Source organism: Salvelinus fontinalis, chromosome 4 (assembly GCF_029448725.1).
Source record: "Salvelinus fontinalis isolate EN_2023a chromosome 4, ASM2944872v1, whole genome shotgun sequence".
NCBI classification, from domain to species: domain Eukaryota; kingdom Metazoa; phylum Chordata; class Actinopteri; order Salmoniformes; family Salmonidae; genus Salvelinus; species Salvelinus fontinalis.
Window position 1 is genome coordinate 59,131,919 of NC_074668.1, and position 19,562 is coordinate 59,151,480.

Consider the following 19,562-nt stretch of genomic DNA (forward strand, 5'->3'; position numbering starts at 1 on the left):
TAAGTAAGCATTTCACCGTAAGGTCTACCGAGTGGGGCAGCGGTCTAAGGCACTGCATCTCCGTGCTAGAGGCGTCCCTACACACCTTGGTTCGATTCCAGGCTGTATCACAACAGGCCGTGATTGGAAGTCCCATAGGGCGGCGCACAATTGGCCCAGCGTCGTCCGGGTTAGGGTTTGGCCGGGGTAGGCCGTCATTGTAACTAAGAATTTTCTCTTTCTTTTAATAAAGGTTGAATAAAATTAAAATACACTTGTTGTATTCAGCGCATGTGACATATAGCATTTTGTTTTGATTTGATTTACAGGGTAAGGAAACCAATGTTTGACTTTGCTGATAGCTATTGTATAGAGGAAAAATGTACTTACTAGCCTGTGATATGTGGTTGTCCCACCTATCTATCTTAAGATGAATGCACTATCTGTAAGACGCTCTGGAAAAGAGTGTCTGCTAAATTACTAAAATGTAAAATGCACAAACAAGTCCCTGTGACAACTCATATTGGAAATAATCATAATAAAATACTATCACAGATTACATCTGTGATACTGTTGTATGAATGATAGTCGTTTCAGTAGACAATAAGCCCAAACACGGAATCATCAAAGCTACTCTGGACAAACTCAAGAGCGTGCAAGAGGAATGGATGATAATGATGTTTGTTAGAGTTCCAAAACTGATAAAGAATTGTGCGACTTCGAAAATGTTCAATGTGCTAGAATTTACTACATTGTGTGCCAATAATAAACACCTTTTTTTGCATGTGTTAGTCTTGTTGAACCAAAAACTGCTGTGAGAAATGAATCATCAATATGGCTTTCTAGATCTGATGACTGATTGAATGATCAAAATGCATTCCAATAACACGGGGTGCCAACAATGAGGTGACAACAATTACACATTTGGACAAATTATTTCACATGGTGTCTTTAGTACATTTGAAAATGTAAATGCAAAGACATATGAGTTAAAATGAAGGCCTAATTATTTAAAAAAAAAAGCTGTACAAATACATAAGTATTTACAAATACAGTTGAAGTCGGAAGTTTACATACACCTCAGCCAAATACATTTAAATTCCTTTAATCCTAGTAAAAAGTCCCTGTCTTAGGTCAGTTAGGATCACCACTTTATTTTAAGAATGTAAAATGTCAGAATAATAGTAGAAAGAATTATTTATTTCAGCTTCTATTTCTTTCATCACATTCCCAGTGGGTCCGAAGTTTACATACACTCAATTAGTATTTGGTAGCTTTGCCTTTAAATTGTTTAACTTGGGTCAAACGTTTTGGGTAACCTTCCACAAGCTTCCCACAATAGGTTGGGTGAATTTTGGCCTATTCCTCCTGACAGAGCTGGTGTAACTGAATCAGGTTTGTAGGCCTCCTTGCTCGTACACGCTTTTTCAGTTCTGCCCACAAATTTTCTATAGGATTGACGTCAGGGCTTTGTGATGGCCACTCCAATACATTGACTTTGTTGTCCTTTAGCAATTTTGCCACAACTTTGGAAGTATGCTTGGGGTCAATGTCCATTTGGAAGACCCATTTGCGACCAAGTTTTAACTTCCTGACTGATGTCTTGAGATGTTGCTTCAATATATCCACATCATTTCCCTTCCTTATGGTGCCATCTATTTTGTGAAGTGCACCAGTCCCTCCTGCAGCAAAGCACCCCCACAACATGATGCTGCCACCCACGTGCTTCATGGTTGGGATGGTGTTCTTCGGCTTGCAAGCATCCCCCTTTTTCCTCCAAACATAACGATGGTCATTATGGCCAAACAGTTCTATTTTAGTTTTATCAGACCAGAGGACATTTCTTCAAAAACGACGATCTTTGCCCCCATGTGCAGTTGCAAACCGCAGTCTGGCTTTTTTTATGGCGGTTTTGGAGAAGTGGCTTCTTCCTTGCTGAGCGGCCTTTCAGATTATGTCGATAGAGGACTCGTTTACTGTGGATATAGATACTTTTGTACCTGTTTCCTCCAGCATCTTCACAAGGTCCTTTGCTGTTGTTCTGGGATTGATTTGCACTTTTCAAACCAAAGTATGTTCATCTCTAGGAGACAGAACGCATCTCCTTCCTAATTGGTATGACGGCTGCGTGGTCCCATGGTGTTTATACTTGCATACTATTGTTTGTACAAATGAATGTGGTATCTTCAGGCGTTTGGAAATTGCTCCCAACGAAGAACGAGACTTGTGGAGGTCTACAATTTTTTTTCTGAGGTCTTGGCTGATTTCTTTTGATTTTCCCATGATGTCAAGCAAAGAGGCACTGAGTTTGAAGGTAGGCCTTGAAATACATCCACAGGTACACCTCCAATTGGCTGAAACTATGTAAATTAGCCTATCAGAAGCTTCTAAAGCCATGACATAATTTTCTGGAATTTTCCAAGCTGTTTAAAGGCACAGTCAACTTAGTGTATGTACACTTCTGACCCACTGTTATTGTGATAGTGAATTATAAGTGAAATTATATTTCTGTAAACAATTGTTGGAAAAATTACTTGTGTCATGCACAAAGTAGATATCCTAACCGACTTGCCAAAACTATAGTTTGTTAACAAGAAATTTGTGGAGTGGTTGAAAAACTAGTTTTAATGACTCCAACATAAGTGTATGTAAACTTCCGAAAAAATGTAGACAAAGTGCATACAGAGCCCCATATTAGTTTTTCAAAATACATGGATCAAGTATTTTCATTAAATAATATGGCTAAAAGTAAAGTTTGAAAAATTATAATGAAATAAATACTACAATTGATTTCAATCCGGTTCTTCTTGGGCCTGTATGTTTGGAGTGGTGTATAATGTCATGTGCCAAAAACTAATTTTGAGTTTGGAGACACCTTGTAGATGTAGAAGCTTCTTAGTATAGATTGCATGTTAGCACCATCAGTTGCTCATCTCTTATTGAAACTGGGGCTTTGGATCGAGATCTGGGAAAGTTTCCCAAAGGCATCCATAGTGTCTATGTCCAGGCCTGACTGAGGGCCTTGCTCGGGGTGGGCTGACAACTCCAAATCTGTTGTTATATCCAGGGGCAGGGTGCTCACCCTTGGTAGAAACTGGGACAGTGCAGGAATGCCTCTGTCTCGCCCCTGGAGCCTCTGCCTGCTGCCACCCAGGCTCACCAGGGTCCCATGCTTGTCAGAGACATAAATATTGTAGCCGTCTGGGAGGATGTTTTCCTTGAAGGAGCAGTCATCTTTCATATAGGTTTTCTGTGGGAAGATGAGGGAGAAAATAAGGTTTAGTGAATATGGAGTGACACACATAGCCTATTTGTCAGAACCTCTTCATCAAAGTGTGTCCTCCTGACTGACTCCTGCCAGGAGTTCTTGGAGAGCTATTTGCATAGGGTACACAGAGTCACTGGAGGCCAAGGTTGTTGTTCCTATTCCTTTCCAATGAGGTTTTAACTATACCCTACCAGTGGACAAAGGTTGCTGCAGGGACATATAACCTATAGTAAACCATATATTTCTCAGTATTTGACAAATGTATTTTAAATCTGGTATGGAAATGTAATGTAACATTTTATGCAACTCCAAACTGTGAAGTGCTGTTATTCACAAATCGGAGCTGCATCTGAAATTGTTCAATCAATGTGAACGTTAAATAAATGTTACAATCAAAAGTCCAATGTGAGTGCTCTTACCGATGCATACAGTCTTCCATTCCCTTCCATGCAGAGATACTGCGAGGCTGCTACTCCTTTGATTGCGACACAGCCCGTGTCTACAGGTCGGATTTCCACCAAACCTGTATCAACACAACAGGTCATTCAGTTTACTTTTTACAATTTATTTTGATGAAATATTTCAAAAATAATAATAAAACAGTGACAGAAATACATAAAGTCATACCAATGGACAACCACAACACGTGATAAGACAAAACATAAAACACAGGTTTATATTGTGCCTAATCAGAATAATATCTCAAATTTGGGATGAAATGGGAAAAATTCAGTATTTGGACATGAGCTGACTCCTCTCCTTATTTTGGATGTTATGAAGGAGATGGCGGAGAACCAGGTGGATATTGTGGTGGCTTTAGCTCTGTTGATTCTAGCGGTGGATCCCTCCAGGAGATAACAAGTTGTAGATCCAAAGAGTGTTCAAGTGAGCCTCCTGATCAAACCATGCTTTCAAAATTGGCTTTTTTTTGCTGCAGTAAGCGCAGTTATAAGTGGATATTAATTTTTGGAGTTTAGACAGGTTTACACAATTTCTAAATTCATTTAATATTAGGCATATCTCTGATGTATGTAAGTATAGTGAACAACCTAATAGAGTTACCATTTTATAATCCACAAATGTCTAATTCATACTGACACGTTTTCAAATTACTTTCTCAAAGGATGCCAATACGATGCTCAACCAAAAGTTCACCACCTCTTTCATCAAAACAACCTATCCAGAATATGAGTTCTGGTTATGCAGTCTCCAATAAATATTGTGAATGACCTTGCCAGTGATATTCAAAGATGGCAAAGTTAATAGGGTCTCTATGTCTCAACAAAATGCAACTTTTTCATCGCTGCTCTATTTATAGTGGTAGCCTACTTACTGTAAGAGCTCTGCTCAGGAGATCCGTGCACCTTGCCATTCTCGTTGATTAGCAAGTGCAATCCGTGTTTGACCGCGTACAGATGTCTGAGCCGGACCGTCTGTCCCCATCCGTTGGCTATATGAGGCCCCGAGTCTGGCAGTGGCAGACAAAAAACTCCAACAGCAAAAAACACGCTGACCATGCATACTGCAGTAACTGCAAGTGTCATTTTTCTCTTGACTATATCAAATTCTATTTTCTGATGCTTTTTCTCTGTCTGTTATCCCAGGCCGTCTCCCTTCTTTGTATCTGTCGTTATTTTCTAGTAAGACAACGTCCCAGCCTTTTTAAATGTGCTGCTTATCAGTACGATCGATAACCCTTTTCCCAAAGCCAATTCTGGGAACAACATGACACACTTTCTCAACATCCAACAAAATCATAGGTGACTGGTGGCCCACGCCACGACCAAGGATTTATAAGAGCAGTTAGTCATTTAAGTTATCAACGTCAAAACATTGATGATCATAGAGTATTAGAATTAATTGATCATAATGATCTTCCATTTGATTAATATGATTTATTTGATTCCATTTGATTTATATCTCTGTGTAATTCATCTTGAGAAGTTAAAGTGAATTCTAGGCTACTGGATTAAAGTATAGCCATCCACTCGTCGTTATAATATAGCAACAACCGTATTAAATTAGGCTATACTAATTAAATCCGGTTTGCCATTGCTCAATCAGGGGGAGCGTTCCATTATTTCACTAAATGCGAAGGGTACAAGTCATGTGTAATTCAAACCAGCTCTGGCACAGGAGAATATCTGTCTTTGTTGGACTTGGTCAACTAGCACACACAACAGATTTACCCCTCTGTTATCTGATTTTGACCGAGGGTTTCCGATGGTTAGTGTGCACTCGTGGTCAATTGACGAACTCCTCAGTGGACTGTGAAATTGAGGCTACATAGAAGTTAAACAGTAATTTAGAGCAAATATCCTCATTCATGAAAATGCAGCCGAGGAACTACATTTCAATGCGCAGTATGCCAGATCAGGTAGTATTAAACTGTGTGGACGGTCGAGACAACATCTCTCGGTGAGTAGTTTATTCCAGTAGGCCAATATTTGTCAAAATACATGTTTAGAATTTTTCATCAAACTGAAGTCTTTAACTTTATTCATAACATTATGATTTGACCGACTAAACGGGAGACTACTTGAAGATTACTGACTAACCACTACAGACCGTGCTCTGCCTAAAATAAATAGACTAATTCTGTAAACCAGATTATTTTTCACTCAGTGGTCCATGTCATGATACTCACTAGGTGGCGCACAATACCACATTATCAATTTTAAATTCAAAAGCGTCTTCGTGAGCGTTGTGGGCTTGATGGAGTCTTACCTTGACACATGCAATTGGTTGGTGAAGTTCGCGCTAATGACGTCTTCAAAGATTACAAGTATGTTGGATAGAAAAGGCTTTGCTTTTGCGCACTTTTACGCGTTGAATTGGGTGCACTGCGCAGTTGCCTTCGTTACTTGCACGGAGGCTAGCTGTCTTCTCGTCTGTTCAGGGCGATAGAGGTTGATGGTGAGTAGGGGAGCATAGGCTGGTTAACGAGATGAGATGGGAGCCTTAACTCTTTTACAGCTACATTTAATTGTAGACATACCGAAAATGAAAAGTCATATTGCCATGCTGATGTTGTCTTTTACTTCAGATGAGTATGCCTTTTAAATCAGTATCATGCCCATGTCTCACACAGGCTCCTGTCCTCTGATGATCGAATAGCGACAAAAACGTTGTGTTTACTGGTTGGTAGACCTCGCGAATTGTTTACTCCAGACCTCTTAGTAAGAGTCAGTTGGCGTGCCTCGACCAATGGCCTCAGCAACAATGAATTGAAGGCCTGCACTGCAATTCTGTGCTGTGACCTGATGGTGACATTTGAGAGAACGCCTTCATGCTTTGGATGCGTGAGTAATGTTCATTGCACTGCTTGAGTCACAGTTTAAACTAGGCTCTTTTGCCCGGCCGAACTGTCTGGTGAAAGACTTTAGAAAAATGATGTCATGCTGAAATGAATCCATTGCTTTGGTGTGACGCGCAGTGCAGAGGATGTGACATTCATTGGCCTACTGATGTACAACACTATTGACCTATGTGGTCATCCTGATGTCCCATCAAATGAGAGTTGTTTCCTCTGCTAATGCACTCACTGGCAGGCAACTTCCATCCGTTATTATACATGTATTGCAGTTTTATTGTAACATAGGGTAACATAGGGTAACGTGGCGTTGATCCTGTTGCCCAAGATTTATTGAGGCCACTCCTCTTGGGGCTCATTCAAAAATACTGTCTTACAAATATAAATATTCTGAGAGAAAAGAGTAGAGCATTTAAAGGATACCATCGTCCCTCATATAAAGGATACCATCGTCCCTCCATAAACTGCAGATGGATTTTGTGCATAGCATGCACAGCTATTGTAGTGCATTGGGAAAACTGCAAAACAAGTTGACACACACAGAGTGACGTCATTGGCTGCATAATATGCATGTTAGTTAGAGTCGTGTTCTAGTTCCAAGGAAGTAGGCTTAACCATCATCTAAAGCTCCAAGGAAATTTGTTTGTGCATGAAATAAGGGAAGCGGTCCATGGCCTCCACTGTTTCTGCTGAAATGGTGACCATCGGCCCCATGATTAAAGGGCCATGTCATTTCCTAAATGCCCCAGGACAGAAAGCATTACACCGCATGGAAGTGAAAGAGGGGGGAGTCTTTTCAGCACCTTTTGAAGTACTTTGTCTTTATAGGCAAACATCTGGAGGATCTCAAACAGACACCCCCCTCTCCCTCTCTTTCTCTCTCTCTTTTTCTCTCATATATATTTTAAGCACACATTTTAAGATTCTGGTAGGGATGTATGCATTTGTACCTAGTTGGTGTTTTGCATTCTGACCCAAAGCCTGTTTGGTTGTTTTATCTCTGTAATGTTTTGAGCTTTATCATCAGGTGGAATACTGTGGGACTGTTAATCCTAGCCGATATCCTAGCCGACCTGAGGATCAACAGTAAATACATCCGATTCCTATCAGGTCGAAACACACACCACCCATAAGGTTTGCACCGCAGTGACGAGCGCGGGATGCGGCTCGAACACGTACCTCAATCCAATGATCCCATTATCCGAAATGACAAATCAAGAAGATTGAAATACTGCTCGTTTTTAATGAATCTGCATTTTTTTCCCCCCGTCCTCGCGCTAGTAAATGCTAGAGCTAGCCTAGCATGTGGACGAAAAAGGCAGTTTAATAAAAGAATAAGCAATATTTTAATCTTCTTGATTTGCCATTTTGAATAATGGGATCATTATGAGTACAGTAACATCTTCCATCCCTGGATTGAGGTGCGTTTTGGAGCCATATCCCGCACTCGTCACTGCGGTGCAAACATTATGGGTGGAATGCATTTCGACTTGAAGAAAGATACTGAACGTAAAGGCAAGTTTTGGCTAATTCAATCCATAGACTTAGCCATTTAGAACAGAAATATACACATTTCCATTACTCGGTGTCGCAGTACATTCAAGTGAGACGCTATCAAGGTTTTACTGTGTTACACTGAAACAGTATGTGATATAATAGTACGTCTCTGAAATGGGCAGCAGCGTGACACACCCTGGCTCTGATGCCCTCCTATGTGCCGAGTTCTGCCAACCACACTCGGTCTGCCAAAGATATGCCGCCTATTATCATGGCTGAATGAAGCTAAACCCAGGCTTACGCTGAGGAGCCAGTCACCTGATAGTACACCAGGTGTTTATTAACACAAACGGTGGTTTGCATGTGGTTTAGACCAGGTGTGGCTATTTGAATTTCCTTGCGTCTGGCTGATGTGCTTCAGCGCCTCGCTGTTACATTTTGCCAATTAACAGTGTCATAGTGCCATAGATCAAAAACCCCACTCATTGATGTCTTGAGAGAAGTTAGTACATCCGAAGCATCTATATTGTGGTTGACTAGCAGGGAATAATGCAACCGTAGAAAAATTAAAACGACCACCAGAAACATTTCCATTATATCCTCTCTGCCGCTGCGCTTATGAGGGATAGATAGCCCCACACAATCTCATTTTGTTTTGACAGTAGAGAACAATTGAGCCCCGTCCCGCTTCATCCATCTCCTCTCATTGCCCCCTTTCCCCCCCAGAGATGATCCAGTCTCACTGGTGTTAAAGACTCAGGCTTCGCTTGTGTTTGCCGGCTGGATAAAGCAGCAAAACCCTATAAGCTGGGGCTTAGGAGGTGCGATACCCATGGAATCCAGGGACTCTGTGAGGGGGCCTAGATAACTAAGTGCTCAAGGTGCCCCTGCCAGTCAGCAACACGCCTGGCCCCATCCCACTGCAGCATGATGTTTTAATCATTCTTTACAACTGCTATCTACACGGATGGCTTTAGACTCTGTTGATGATCTTGGAGTTAAAAAGACTGATTTGTGTGTATAATGTGTATGTTGGGGCTGCATGTGTGCAGTTGTCAGTCTTAAATAGCTTTTGGCAGTGAAAAACAGTTTGTGGCGATTGTTTGTGCCGTTCACAATTCCGCAATTTCACTTTTATTTAGCGTCTTTTTTGCTAAATACATTTTTAGTTTGACTATTTATTTAACAAAGACTTTGATACTCTACCTCACATCACATGCCTTGTGTCAGTTCCCCAGTGCGGGACCCCTCGTATTCACTGAACTCTGTTAGGGCAGTGGGACAAAATCACATTGGAAATATAGAATGGCTGCCTTCCTCCTTACATAGCACCATCGGACAAGCATGCAATTACCCATCTCTGTTATTGAACAAATCGTTGCAAGTTTCCCTGGCTGTCTCGGTGAAGTCTTTTTGTGTTTTACAGAACTTGAAAGGCACATCTGAAATAGAAAGACATGTTGGCCCATGGGTTGATGGATGTTTATTTGGTTGACAGACAATAGAGTCAAGGCAGATAGATGGTGTGTAGCCACTATTTTTAGGGATTGTTTACAATCCTTAAACATTGAAGCCTCAGTTTACTGGAGCAGAAAGCTGTCATTCTTTCAGGCAAAGACAAGGCTCCATTTAGCTCGAGCTACCCAGTGGACAGAAATACATGTGTATTGAGTGGCCACACCTGTCTCGCTCTTCCAAGGCAATTTTTCTTTGAGGCATTTATCAAAATGGACAGTTCAACAAAGAAATAACTTGGAATTGACGTAACTTGCTTTCCTCTCCTCAGTTTGACAAATGTATTTCTGGTTTCGCCATTGAATAATGTGTATTGTAGTGCGGTAGATAAAATAGAATTTGATGTAACTTTAATTTGAAATTCTGTGCGTTAGAGCCACTGGAATTCTGAACTCCTATGTTATCACACTTCTTTCCAAAACCGTTCAGTCAAATTATTGCACAATTGATGTTGTCAGAAACAAGTATTTCATCTCTGAAGACTTTTTCCAACAAGGGTTCAGACAGGAAGGAGTCATTTTACAACATTGGGAGTTTTATTAACTTCAAATTTAAGTTAGGCATTAGTCATGTGCACAGCACATACGTCAAGATATTTAACAAGACCTGTATAAAACTACAGGTAATAAAGACGATGAGTAAGAAGACCACAGGACTCGAAGCACTTGTTACTTGAGACCCGAGGGCCCTCCATTGGATGCGGAAACAGCACAGCAGTGGAAGAAGTAAGCGCCCAGAGGAGACAATAGATAATGAACATTTAACACGGAAACATGCTCATTATTCTGCATTTGAAGTTCTTGTCTCTGTGCCGTCTCATCGGATCGATTCAGGGATAGATTTAAATGTCTGAACAATTGTTCAAACTCTCTTGTCTACACGGCGCACATCTCATATCATTGTGCTTGTGTTGCTTGTACACTTGCTGCATAAGCAAATGAGGTGACTCTACTGGGGTTGGAACCGGGTCAATGGGAGAGGTCACAGAATATTTGCCAGTGACTTCTCAGTGTTGTTGTAAACATTATGGTGAGCCATGCAAAACAGTCTGTTGGGGAACGTTTGGCACAGCTGTGGCAAAGGAAAATAGTTATGGGATTGGCAGTGCAGCCTGAGGTCTCGGGTGACTAAATAATATTACCAACAGGTGTTCTGAGCATCCAGGTCATATGTGACAATATTAAGTTAGGTACAGCATTGGAGAGCTCTCTGACCAGTCGGTCTAAGGAGCTGGATGGTATGCAAGAGCATCATAGTCTTGACTCATTTTGGCTGCCATGTGCTTGTGTCTTTTTGAAGGGCAGGACGGGATCCAGGTTAGGATTGTTTTACGGGAGACCTAGACTTCTACAGCAGGTGTTTGGAAATGGACACCGAGAGTTCACCAACAACACCCTGAGATATTTGCTGGAGCCTCGGCCATTCTATTTTTTACTACTACCCAGTGAGATGCATTTAGAAAAGATATTTGCTGTGTCAAAAGTTACACCTCATTAGATTTCTCAGGACTTGGACGCTATTGTTACTTTTGTTATATTGAATATAAAACAATGGGCCTTCGCTTACAGTTTGAGTTGTCTAAAATCAGTACTGTACATTGTAAACTGCCATGGTATGTGGAATGTTGAACTTGAGATGGAACCCTCTCAGAAGAGAATGAACACCATCGTACAATCTAGAACTATTCTAATAGTCGCAGTCGGTACTAGATAGAACGTTGCAGCCCTGCCCGCTTTGTGGGGAAAACAACCGGTGGTTACATAGGTTGCCCTATTGGCTCAGAGTAAAAATGTTACCTTTTTCAAATGCAATTTTCTTGTTGCCTGCTTGTTTTAGTCAATTACAAAACAACATTTACGAAAAGTATAACATGCCTAAAGATAACTTTTCAACATTGCCAGCTTCCTAGTGTCCTCACTACTTTAAAAAAAAAACATAACATTGTATGTTATGACAGTGCTAGCAGCCACGCGAGTGAGTGGTAGCTAGCTAACATTAGCCAAGACCAACAACACAAACAAACGGACTATGCAGATACAAGTAATGGTCCCGTGTGGCTCAGTTGGTAGAGCATGAAGCTTGCAACGCCAGGGTTGAGGGTTCAATTCCCACAGGGGGACCAGGATGAATATGTATGAACTTTCCAATTTGTAAGTTGCTCTGGATAAGAGCGTCTGCTAAATGACTTAAATGTAATGAGTGGAGTTACAAACGGACTATGTTAAATGTCTTAGCTGTGATTTAAATGTTTTCCACACACCTAGCTACGTGTAGCCTACTTGGACACCGGGTCCCCAGATTTCCCCCTCTCCCATGCCGAATAGCCTGAAGCCACAGCACAGGGCTCTTCTCGCAGGCTCTATTTCCCTACGTGGGAGCATTGCGAACCGTAGGTCAGGATTTTTTGACCTGGTTACATTGAAGAACACAGCAGCTTTTCGTCATTGTAAAAAAAACGACGACGAAGTTGCCTCTTTTACAATGGTGGTCAATAGGAAAGAATGTTGGTTTTCCCCAATTTGTGGTCGAGGGAATTCCTTATTACGTGAATGCCGACTGGGACTACAGACAGAGAGAGAGACACCCTCTGGCATGGGCCATCTCCTGGTCAATCCCCTTCATCGTTGAATGAATGTTCCCAAAGGAGGAATAACAGACTTTTTGAAGCAGCATCGCTATGCTCCGCCAGTTACCAGGGGTTATATTTACAAAATATATAAAGAAAAATATAGGGTTACTGGTTAAGCATATAGTGCGGTCGAACAGCTGTCTGTAAATATTCCCACCATGATCATCCTTTCTAAAAGTAAATCACAGGGTAAAGATAGCTCAAACGTGACAAGGCGCAACTGGGACAAAATGGCTGCCTGAACTTCTGCCTATGGCATGGTGCTCTGAGAAGATCAGGGCTAATCTCAAACTGGTTCAACAGAATTACTTCAGGACGAACTCTAGAAAAGTTTTGAGGGGGTTTGTTGATTATGTGAGGTAGAGGATAGATAACAAGGGCAATGGGAAGAAATGGGAGGCAATGCATGCCCCCCCCCCCCCCCCCCCCCCCCCAAAAAAAAAATGTATACCTTTTTGGTGTACACACTTGGGGAAAACAACCTGGGACAATCATTACATTATCTTGCCTTCTTTTTTTGCACTCAGGGAGGAGCTCTGATGCTGAACTTGTGGTGATTTCAATTAAGCCTTTTGGGATCCATATATCCTCTATACAGCTGAGGACTTTGATTTTTTTTACTTCCCGTCATAAAAGCTGAATGTTATATAGCCATGGCTATGGTTTCTGCCGTTTGTGTCCGCACACTGACCTTGCCTATAAACTCTCAAATTCCCTGCTTATACAATGTCAAGAAGATGCCTCTCTCTATCCAGAGTCTTATAGATCTGACAAAGATTGACTGCAGAAAAGTTCAAAGTTCAACCCCCTGGCAGAGCTAAAAACAGATTTGAGAGGATAGGACTTCAACGCGGCTCATTCTGTAACCAGTAGTAAGCTGATACTGTTTCAATTAGACTCCAATGCCTACAAAGAGTCCTGCCATTGGACAATTGCTTCTAAAACCAATGATTTGACATAATTTCACTTGTTTGAACGTCGGTCTAAGACTTAAAAGTTAATTCCATAGAAGAAAAATAAGTCACACAAAAGTATCCTTTGCTCTGTCGCTGTAGAATATTTTGTCTATAAACAGTGCAAAGAAAACCATAATTCAACAAAGGAATCTCACTTACCCGAACACTTAATAGCAGCAGACTTCTGATAAATTAAAAAACATAAATAAATGTGTTGATTTCTGAAATTCCCCCTGAAGTGGGGACCTGTTTCCCCCCCAAATACAAAATTGTTTTACATAATAAATAAACTGATATACAAACTTATACATAACATTTTGAACAGGATGATACACTTAGTCTTGCATAAAACTCCAGTTGAAAGTGCATCGTTTTGAGTCCCCCTCACCCCACCTTTATTGAGGTTACGTCTATTTCTGAGTGACTCAGATTCTTGGCAAGAAATGCGTCACCGTCATGGCTGGTGACACTCGGTTTCCTCTTTTTGTTTTACCGGTCTTGCTTAGTCCAATGTACATCGTTGGGTATGCCACTGATTCGTAAGCGTTGTAATTATTTGCCAGGAGAGTTTCTTTGAATTTGCACTCGTTGTTGTAATGAACCTAAAACAGAAGATTAGAAAGATGTTTAATTATAGGTGTAGTATGAGCAGTATAATAGCATAGACAAGAGCTAGACGTGACCTACTTTGTGGAAATTGAAACTTGACAAAATATTGTAAAATGTTTCCAACAGTTATATTCCATATATCCTTTAATGAATGACATGGGGGTAGGTTAGTCCATTTGACTGCTTGGTTTTGCCTTTGATATTGGTGCTTTTGTTTGGTAGGGATAACCGGGGCAGGTGATTTAAAACAGATTACGTAAGAGCCACAATCCAACTATTTATCTATCCCATCAAGAACATTCATGAATGTGCTGTGTTGTGGGGTCTATAGGCAGTTTGTGTGGGTGGTCTTTTTGGCCAGTTCATCTTTACTCTGAGAAAGACAGTAAGGTGCATGTGGTGGCTGGCAATGCTAAGAATGGAATGCGCAGTCTGAATGATCTACTGCGCTACCGTTCCTGGGTTTATCCAGCCCACAATGAAAACACGGCCAGGCACTGGAAACATGCCATAACCCAGCCCAACAATGTGACGCGGAAAGGAGCTGTCGGGGGTGCTGTGGTGTATGTAGCAGAGGAAGTGGTCGCTACAGCTCAAGTGGTAGCATGTCATCGAGCAGGCTACCGATAATAACATCTACCGGCGGAAATCCACCGTAAATCATCTCGTACACTCACAGATCCGTACAGCTTCCCTTTGCTGTTCATGGCCACGAATAGACCGCGTTGGACGCCAAAGATTGTCACAACTCCTCTCTCTACTGGAGATATCTCAAGGAGACCTGGAAAGAAGAAAACAAATAGTTTTGTATGTGGTTCACAAGCAACTAACTTCATATCACGTCGTCAGTTGATTTCACTCATGTCCGGAGACAGAAACCAACTTTTTCAAATTGTGCAAGCATGCGTCCTCCAAGAAAGAGGCTTGTAGTCACTGTCAATTTAGAAGCCTTTGTTAAGGCCTAAAGTGCAAGTGATTTATAAAACACCAAATATCAGTTGGTATGGTGTAATATATATATAATGAAATATTCACTATTAGCAATTGTGAATATTAAATATTCAATGCGATTCAACAATAAAGTACTGTTTTGCTATGTATTTACTCGCAGCATACTGTAAATTATTGTGCGTTGTGGGGGAAATATTGTGGGAGGAGAAAGAATAGCTGGCTCTTTAACATATTTTAAGGCGTGCCTTGTAGTGGCTATATTTGTTGCATCCGACAGCGAAAGTCCTGTACCAATTTAAGGGATATGTGATAGTAGTTCCCTGACAATTTAAACGTATATAGGGAACAGATCAGAGTGGTAGCGGGTCTTTAACCTTTTAATGGTTGAATATTTACCCAGGTCCGTTTGCCCTGTAATCGGCCAGTTTGGAAGACTTTGTTTCGGCCTCTAGAAGTGCAAGTGATAGAAAACACCAAGTATTCATTAATATGCTGTAATATGCAAATGCATGCAGCCAACTTGCTTGCTCTAATCCCTTGAAATTACAGTAAAATACTGTAGAAATAATTTTCTTACAGTTTGAATAGTCACTTTTAATGTCTTGCACTGTATTTCATTGCTCTGCCATCAACTTACCATGAATATCTCAGTATCGTATTGACAAGATATCTTGTTGTAATTACAATTATTTTGAAGATCAATGTATACACAACTACAACAACATTTTCAGTAACAGTTACAGAAATGTTTACTTGCTATGACTTTTTACTTGCTATCAACCTTGGTTGAATGCACTGACTGTAAGTTGTTATGGACAAGAGCAGAGCATTGTTATGAGCATGTTATGGACAAGAGCATTTAGTTCCCTGAAGAAACTAAATGTAAAAATAAACTTGCAAAGAACACTGGGTAATATGTCGCTGCATGGGTATTTCCAGTAATATACTGTAAAGTGTATTACAGTAATATTTTTGGTACCATAAAATGGATAACAGTAGCTGTACCGTAAAATAAATTACAGTAAACTACTGGCCAATTGCTGCCAGTAGATTACTGTACATTTTACAGGAAATGTTTGACAGTGCATTAACAAACATTGACACATCATTTGTTACAGATCAGGTCAATCAAGCACGCATATGGACCTCTGATGCTGTTCTTGTGCCTTTTTGTTAAAAGTGTGCAAACTGAAGCATCATATGTCACTTTTGAGTCCAGAATGATGTCTGACTCCCTTTTTTAAATGTGTTTTTATGGCGACTAGAACTGTTCAAACAGAATCTATGTAATGTATCTCGCTTGAATTGTATGTCATGTCTCAAAATAGGCCAAGGGAACACAAAACAACCTTTAAATTCACAGGCAGACCGTGTCGATATAGGCGATAGGGGCGTATTTGTCACATTATGTCGTTGAGAAGTTACAGGATCATATTTGCAATGACAACTGTTAGACAATTAAATGTTTGTTATTATTTGTGTCTGCAAATGTAATCGAATATGACTTTGTCTCGAGCGGACATTAATTTGACACGCAAGGCCAAGGGGTTAATTTACCGTAACATGTGGGTTTATCTCCGTCCTAACTTTAGGACGTATTGGATCTTGGCTTGGTTCCTAGAAATCTCTGATTTCAAACACTGGTTTCAGAGTGGAAAGCACCCACACGTCATTTTTAGCCTCCAGATGTTCCAACGCATGCCCACCTTATTCGCTCCTTTGACACAAGACACTTAGGCCTATTTATTTAATAGGAGCATCGCTTTTTAGATGCTAGCATAGCACTGCATGTCACCGATGCCGCAGACAACATATTTCATCAGCAGTGAAATAAGAATCACATTCTCATCCTGCAATCAAGTCCTATCTATTCCACTTTCAAATTAAACACATTGGTGAGGCATTTCAAACCGTGCCAAGAGACCCCTGCCGCGACACTGACCCCAACACATAATATGCCATATATTCATATCGCGATAATATGTTTATGAAGACACAATCTAGCAGTCACTTCAAATAAGTATAGGCTAATTGGAATACACAAGTGGCACACAACGTGTGTTTTTATACATAATGTTTGGGGGCGTAAGTCACTAATATTTTTTTTATAATTGATTGCATGAAATATGTTATGAAATATTGGATTTCATTTTATGAATAGCCTATGCCTATTCTAATACCAATGGCTCGCACGGGAACGAGCTATACGTGCATGGAATGACCAGGCAGGCCAGAGATCAGGTTGGGATTGACAGCACAAGAGGCATATGCAACTAGTGCGAGAAGGCAGTCTAATGCGTGAAAAGTCGAAATAATCACGTTGAACTTACTGTAAGGGTTTTCACTGTGCACTCCTGTTATTCTCCCATCGGGTGAAACTTGAATATGAAACCCAATTCCTACATTGCAATAAAGGCGTCGTAGCCGTTTAATGCCCATAAGATAGTCGCTGTCCCGGTTTATCTCTCTTTTCTCCCCAGGGATCCGAGCCAAGGACCGCGAGTAGAGTGTCTCCCAGTGTCGTTCCACTGTGCCATTCAGCCTGCCAGGGAAGGGGGCACAACGCACCAAACTAGTCAACAGTCCCAAGACCAATATTGGTAAGAGGGCCGATTGAAAAGCCATCCTTGCCAACACTGCAGTAGCCTACAGTGTTTGTTGAGGGAGTTTAAGGGACTAAAAATATCACCCCAGTGCCGGCCTTTACGTTGAACTCCGAATAAGAAAAAACGAACGAATGAAAAAAAGCAACGAAAGACGCTCATTCCAAGACAAAGATGAGTTCCGGTTGATGCGACATCTATTATTTCTTGGTATGACTGTCCTCTCGGAGGTAACGTGTGTAGATTCGAGTCGAACTTGTATAAGTTGTATAAGTGTTGGCCGTCCTAGCAAGCGCGGCTCAGCCATGCCGCTTTTCCCTCGCCGACGATATTTATATCTGCTGCGAAATTACATCACGCACTACCTACTGCATCACGGGACAGTATTCTAAGCGACTTTAAACAGACGGATCCCTCATAATGTACATGCTGTGCCAAGGGAGGGGGGCGTTTAACAAATGTCAAAACTAGACTTGCCCAGATAACAAAACGACATTTGCCAGTGTTCATTCATATTGAAAAGAGCAAGACTGCGGGAAGTTGTCTATACAAATAATGTCCTTATCTAATAGTGAAAATTAGAATAAAGACGTTGTAATAGGGTTTCATTGTGTAAAGCTTCTTTCATTATCGGACTGAAATGAAATAATTTATGTATGGGAGGATGTAAAATAGGAAATAGCTAAGTTTACTGACTGCGGTGTCAGACAGGAGACAGTTCTATAAATGAACAATAACAGGAAAAAACAAAAGTTGAATTCATCGAATTGATAACACTAATTTAAGACTGGCAGAAAAAAATGACCCCGGTTCTTAAAGAGAACAATGGTGAGACTAAATAGAATATGAAAAGCATGATAAGGAGATGTTCCGACTGATAATCTGCGCAGTGAAAATAGTGGCACAGAAAAGCTATTCACGACTTCAGTTTTCTTTGCCTGCCTTGTGGAGGATATCGCGACAATGTGAGTCATTAGGCTATTGCTGGCTCTAGCGTTGCCATAGTTATAATAACACCAATAAAGTGTAGACTATAACATCGCTGATAATGATAAACAATTATTATTCAATTTACGAACACATTTGAGAATGTGGACAATGCAGAATGTTTGGTCACGTTTCATGTGGTCCATAAGCTTAGTGAATAATTTTTGGGAAAAAAGGTTTGTGTTATAAAAGTGTTTTTCTTGTTTTCAGTTACTGCGTTCGTCTGTGTCCAAATAATGCCCAAATTCCATCCGTGGCAGTCTGCATGAACTGTCTACTATAAGCCACCCATTTTGCTTCTACAATACATACGTTACTTACATCTCTACCCCTTGGTGAAATGGATTGGGGGAAACAATATTTTCATTAGGCTAGTCAAAACTGTTAGGTAAAATATGTTTAATATTGAGTGCGCACTGGTTCCATATAGGGTCTGTGAACAGTAAGTACCCTCGTTCATTTCTTATTAAAAAAAATTGTTTTTTTTTGCTTTTTCGTGTATCTCTAATAACACACTGAGATCGCTATGCTTAGAGAAAGAAACAAACAGACTATCCCTTGGAAATCGTTGGTACGTTTACAGGCGCTTCCCCCCCAGTCACAAACTGATGATTCTCATGAAAACTTTTCCTCATGTTCACGGTTGGGTAATTCTCAATGTATAGGCTAATAACCCCCCCCCCCCCCCCCCCCCCCCCCCCCCCACTCTACGCTGCAAAGTGGAACTTTGAATGCAGTCAGATCTTGGAGCCGTATCCCGAGTTGCTCAACCTTTAGCTTGGCGACCCCTCTCTCATGAGTTCGCTAGTTCACTATACGCTGCCTGCTGATGACACAGAAGACGCGTCTTTTTCAGTCGGTTCATTTGATCTTTTTCTGTGTCTCACAAGTGGGCTGTTTGTTCTCTGCCTTATGGATCATCAAAAAGATCGGGAGTGACATTTGTTGTTGCGTTGGCAGCGATCACCGAGGTACACCATGGATTGTGACTCGTTACCATTGTACACATCCAGTACGACTTTGGTCTATTTGTACACGTTTGAGCATCGATTCTGGAGGTTTTCTCCCCCATGTCAACAGAGCTTCAGGCCTATACTTTCCCCTGGTTCCGTTTTGGATCAATTCCTTATAAGTGATGGGAAATAAACTATTGTGTAAATAAAGCAGACATCAAAAAGCTTTTCATCACAAAGCATGGACAGAAATCGGACATCCCAAACAAATGTTTTAATAATTGATTTAATAACTTGCAGAC

General features: G+C 40.9%; 2 protein-coding genes and 1 long non-coding RNA gene across 4 annotated transcripts in view; 1 reads left to right on the top strand and 2 right to left on the bottom strand.

Annotated features, from left to right (window-relative positions):
* Positions 1-707: 707 nt before the first annotated feature.
* Positions 708-5,079, bottom strand: fgf19 (fibroblast growth factor 19). Its single transcript, XM_055920692.1, has 3 exons — positions 4,581-5,079; positions 3,667-3,770; positions 708-3,229 (listed from the first exon to the last, which is right to left on the bottom strand). The coding sequence occupies exons 1-3, from the start codon at positions 4,789-4,791 to the stop codon at positions 2,909-2,911; spliced, it is 636 nt and encodes a 211-aa protein (XP_055776667.1). The 5' UTR covers positions 4,792-5,079; the 3' UTR covers positions 708-2,908.
* Positions 5,080-5,432: 353 nt separating this feature from the next.
* Positions 5,433-19,562, top strand: part of LOC129854071 (uncharacterized) — a 38,837-nt gene continuing 24,707 nt past the window's right edge. Inside the window, exons 1-2 of one of the 2 annotated variants that reach the window (XR_008759226.1) lie at positions 5,433-5,665; positions 17,198-17,317. This is a non-coding gene — a long non-coding RNA (uncharacterized LOC129854071). The remainder of the gene's footprint in view (positions 5,666-17,197; positions 17,318-19,562) is intronic. The other variant, XR_008759225.1, reaches the window with a different exon arrangement.
* On the bottom strand, positions 12,648-17,639 carry fgf4 (fibroblast growth factor 4). Its single transcript, XM_055920694.1, has 3 exons — positions 17,048-17,639; positions 14,444-14,547; positions 12,648-13,759 (listed from the first exon to the last, which is right to left on the bottom strand). The coding sequence occupies exons 1-3, from the start codon at positions 17,340-17,342 to the stop codon at positions 13,583-13,585; spliced, it is 576 nt and encodes a 191-aa protein (XP_055776669.1). The 5' UTR covers positions 17,343-17,639; the 3' UTR covers positions 12,648-13,582.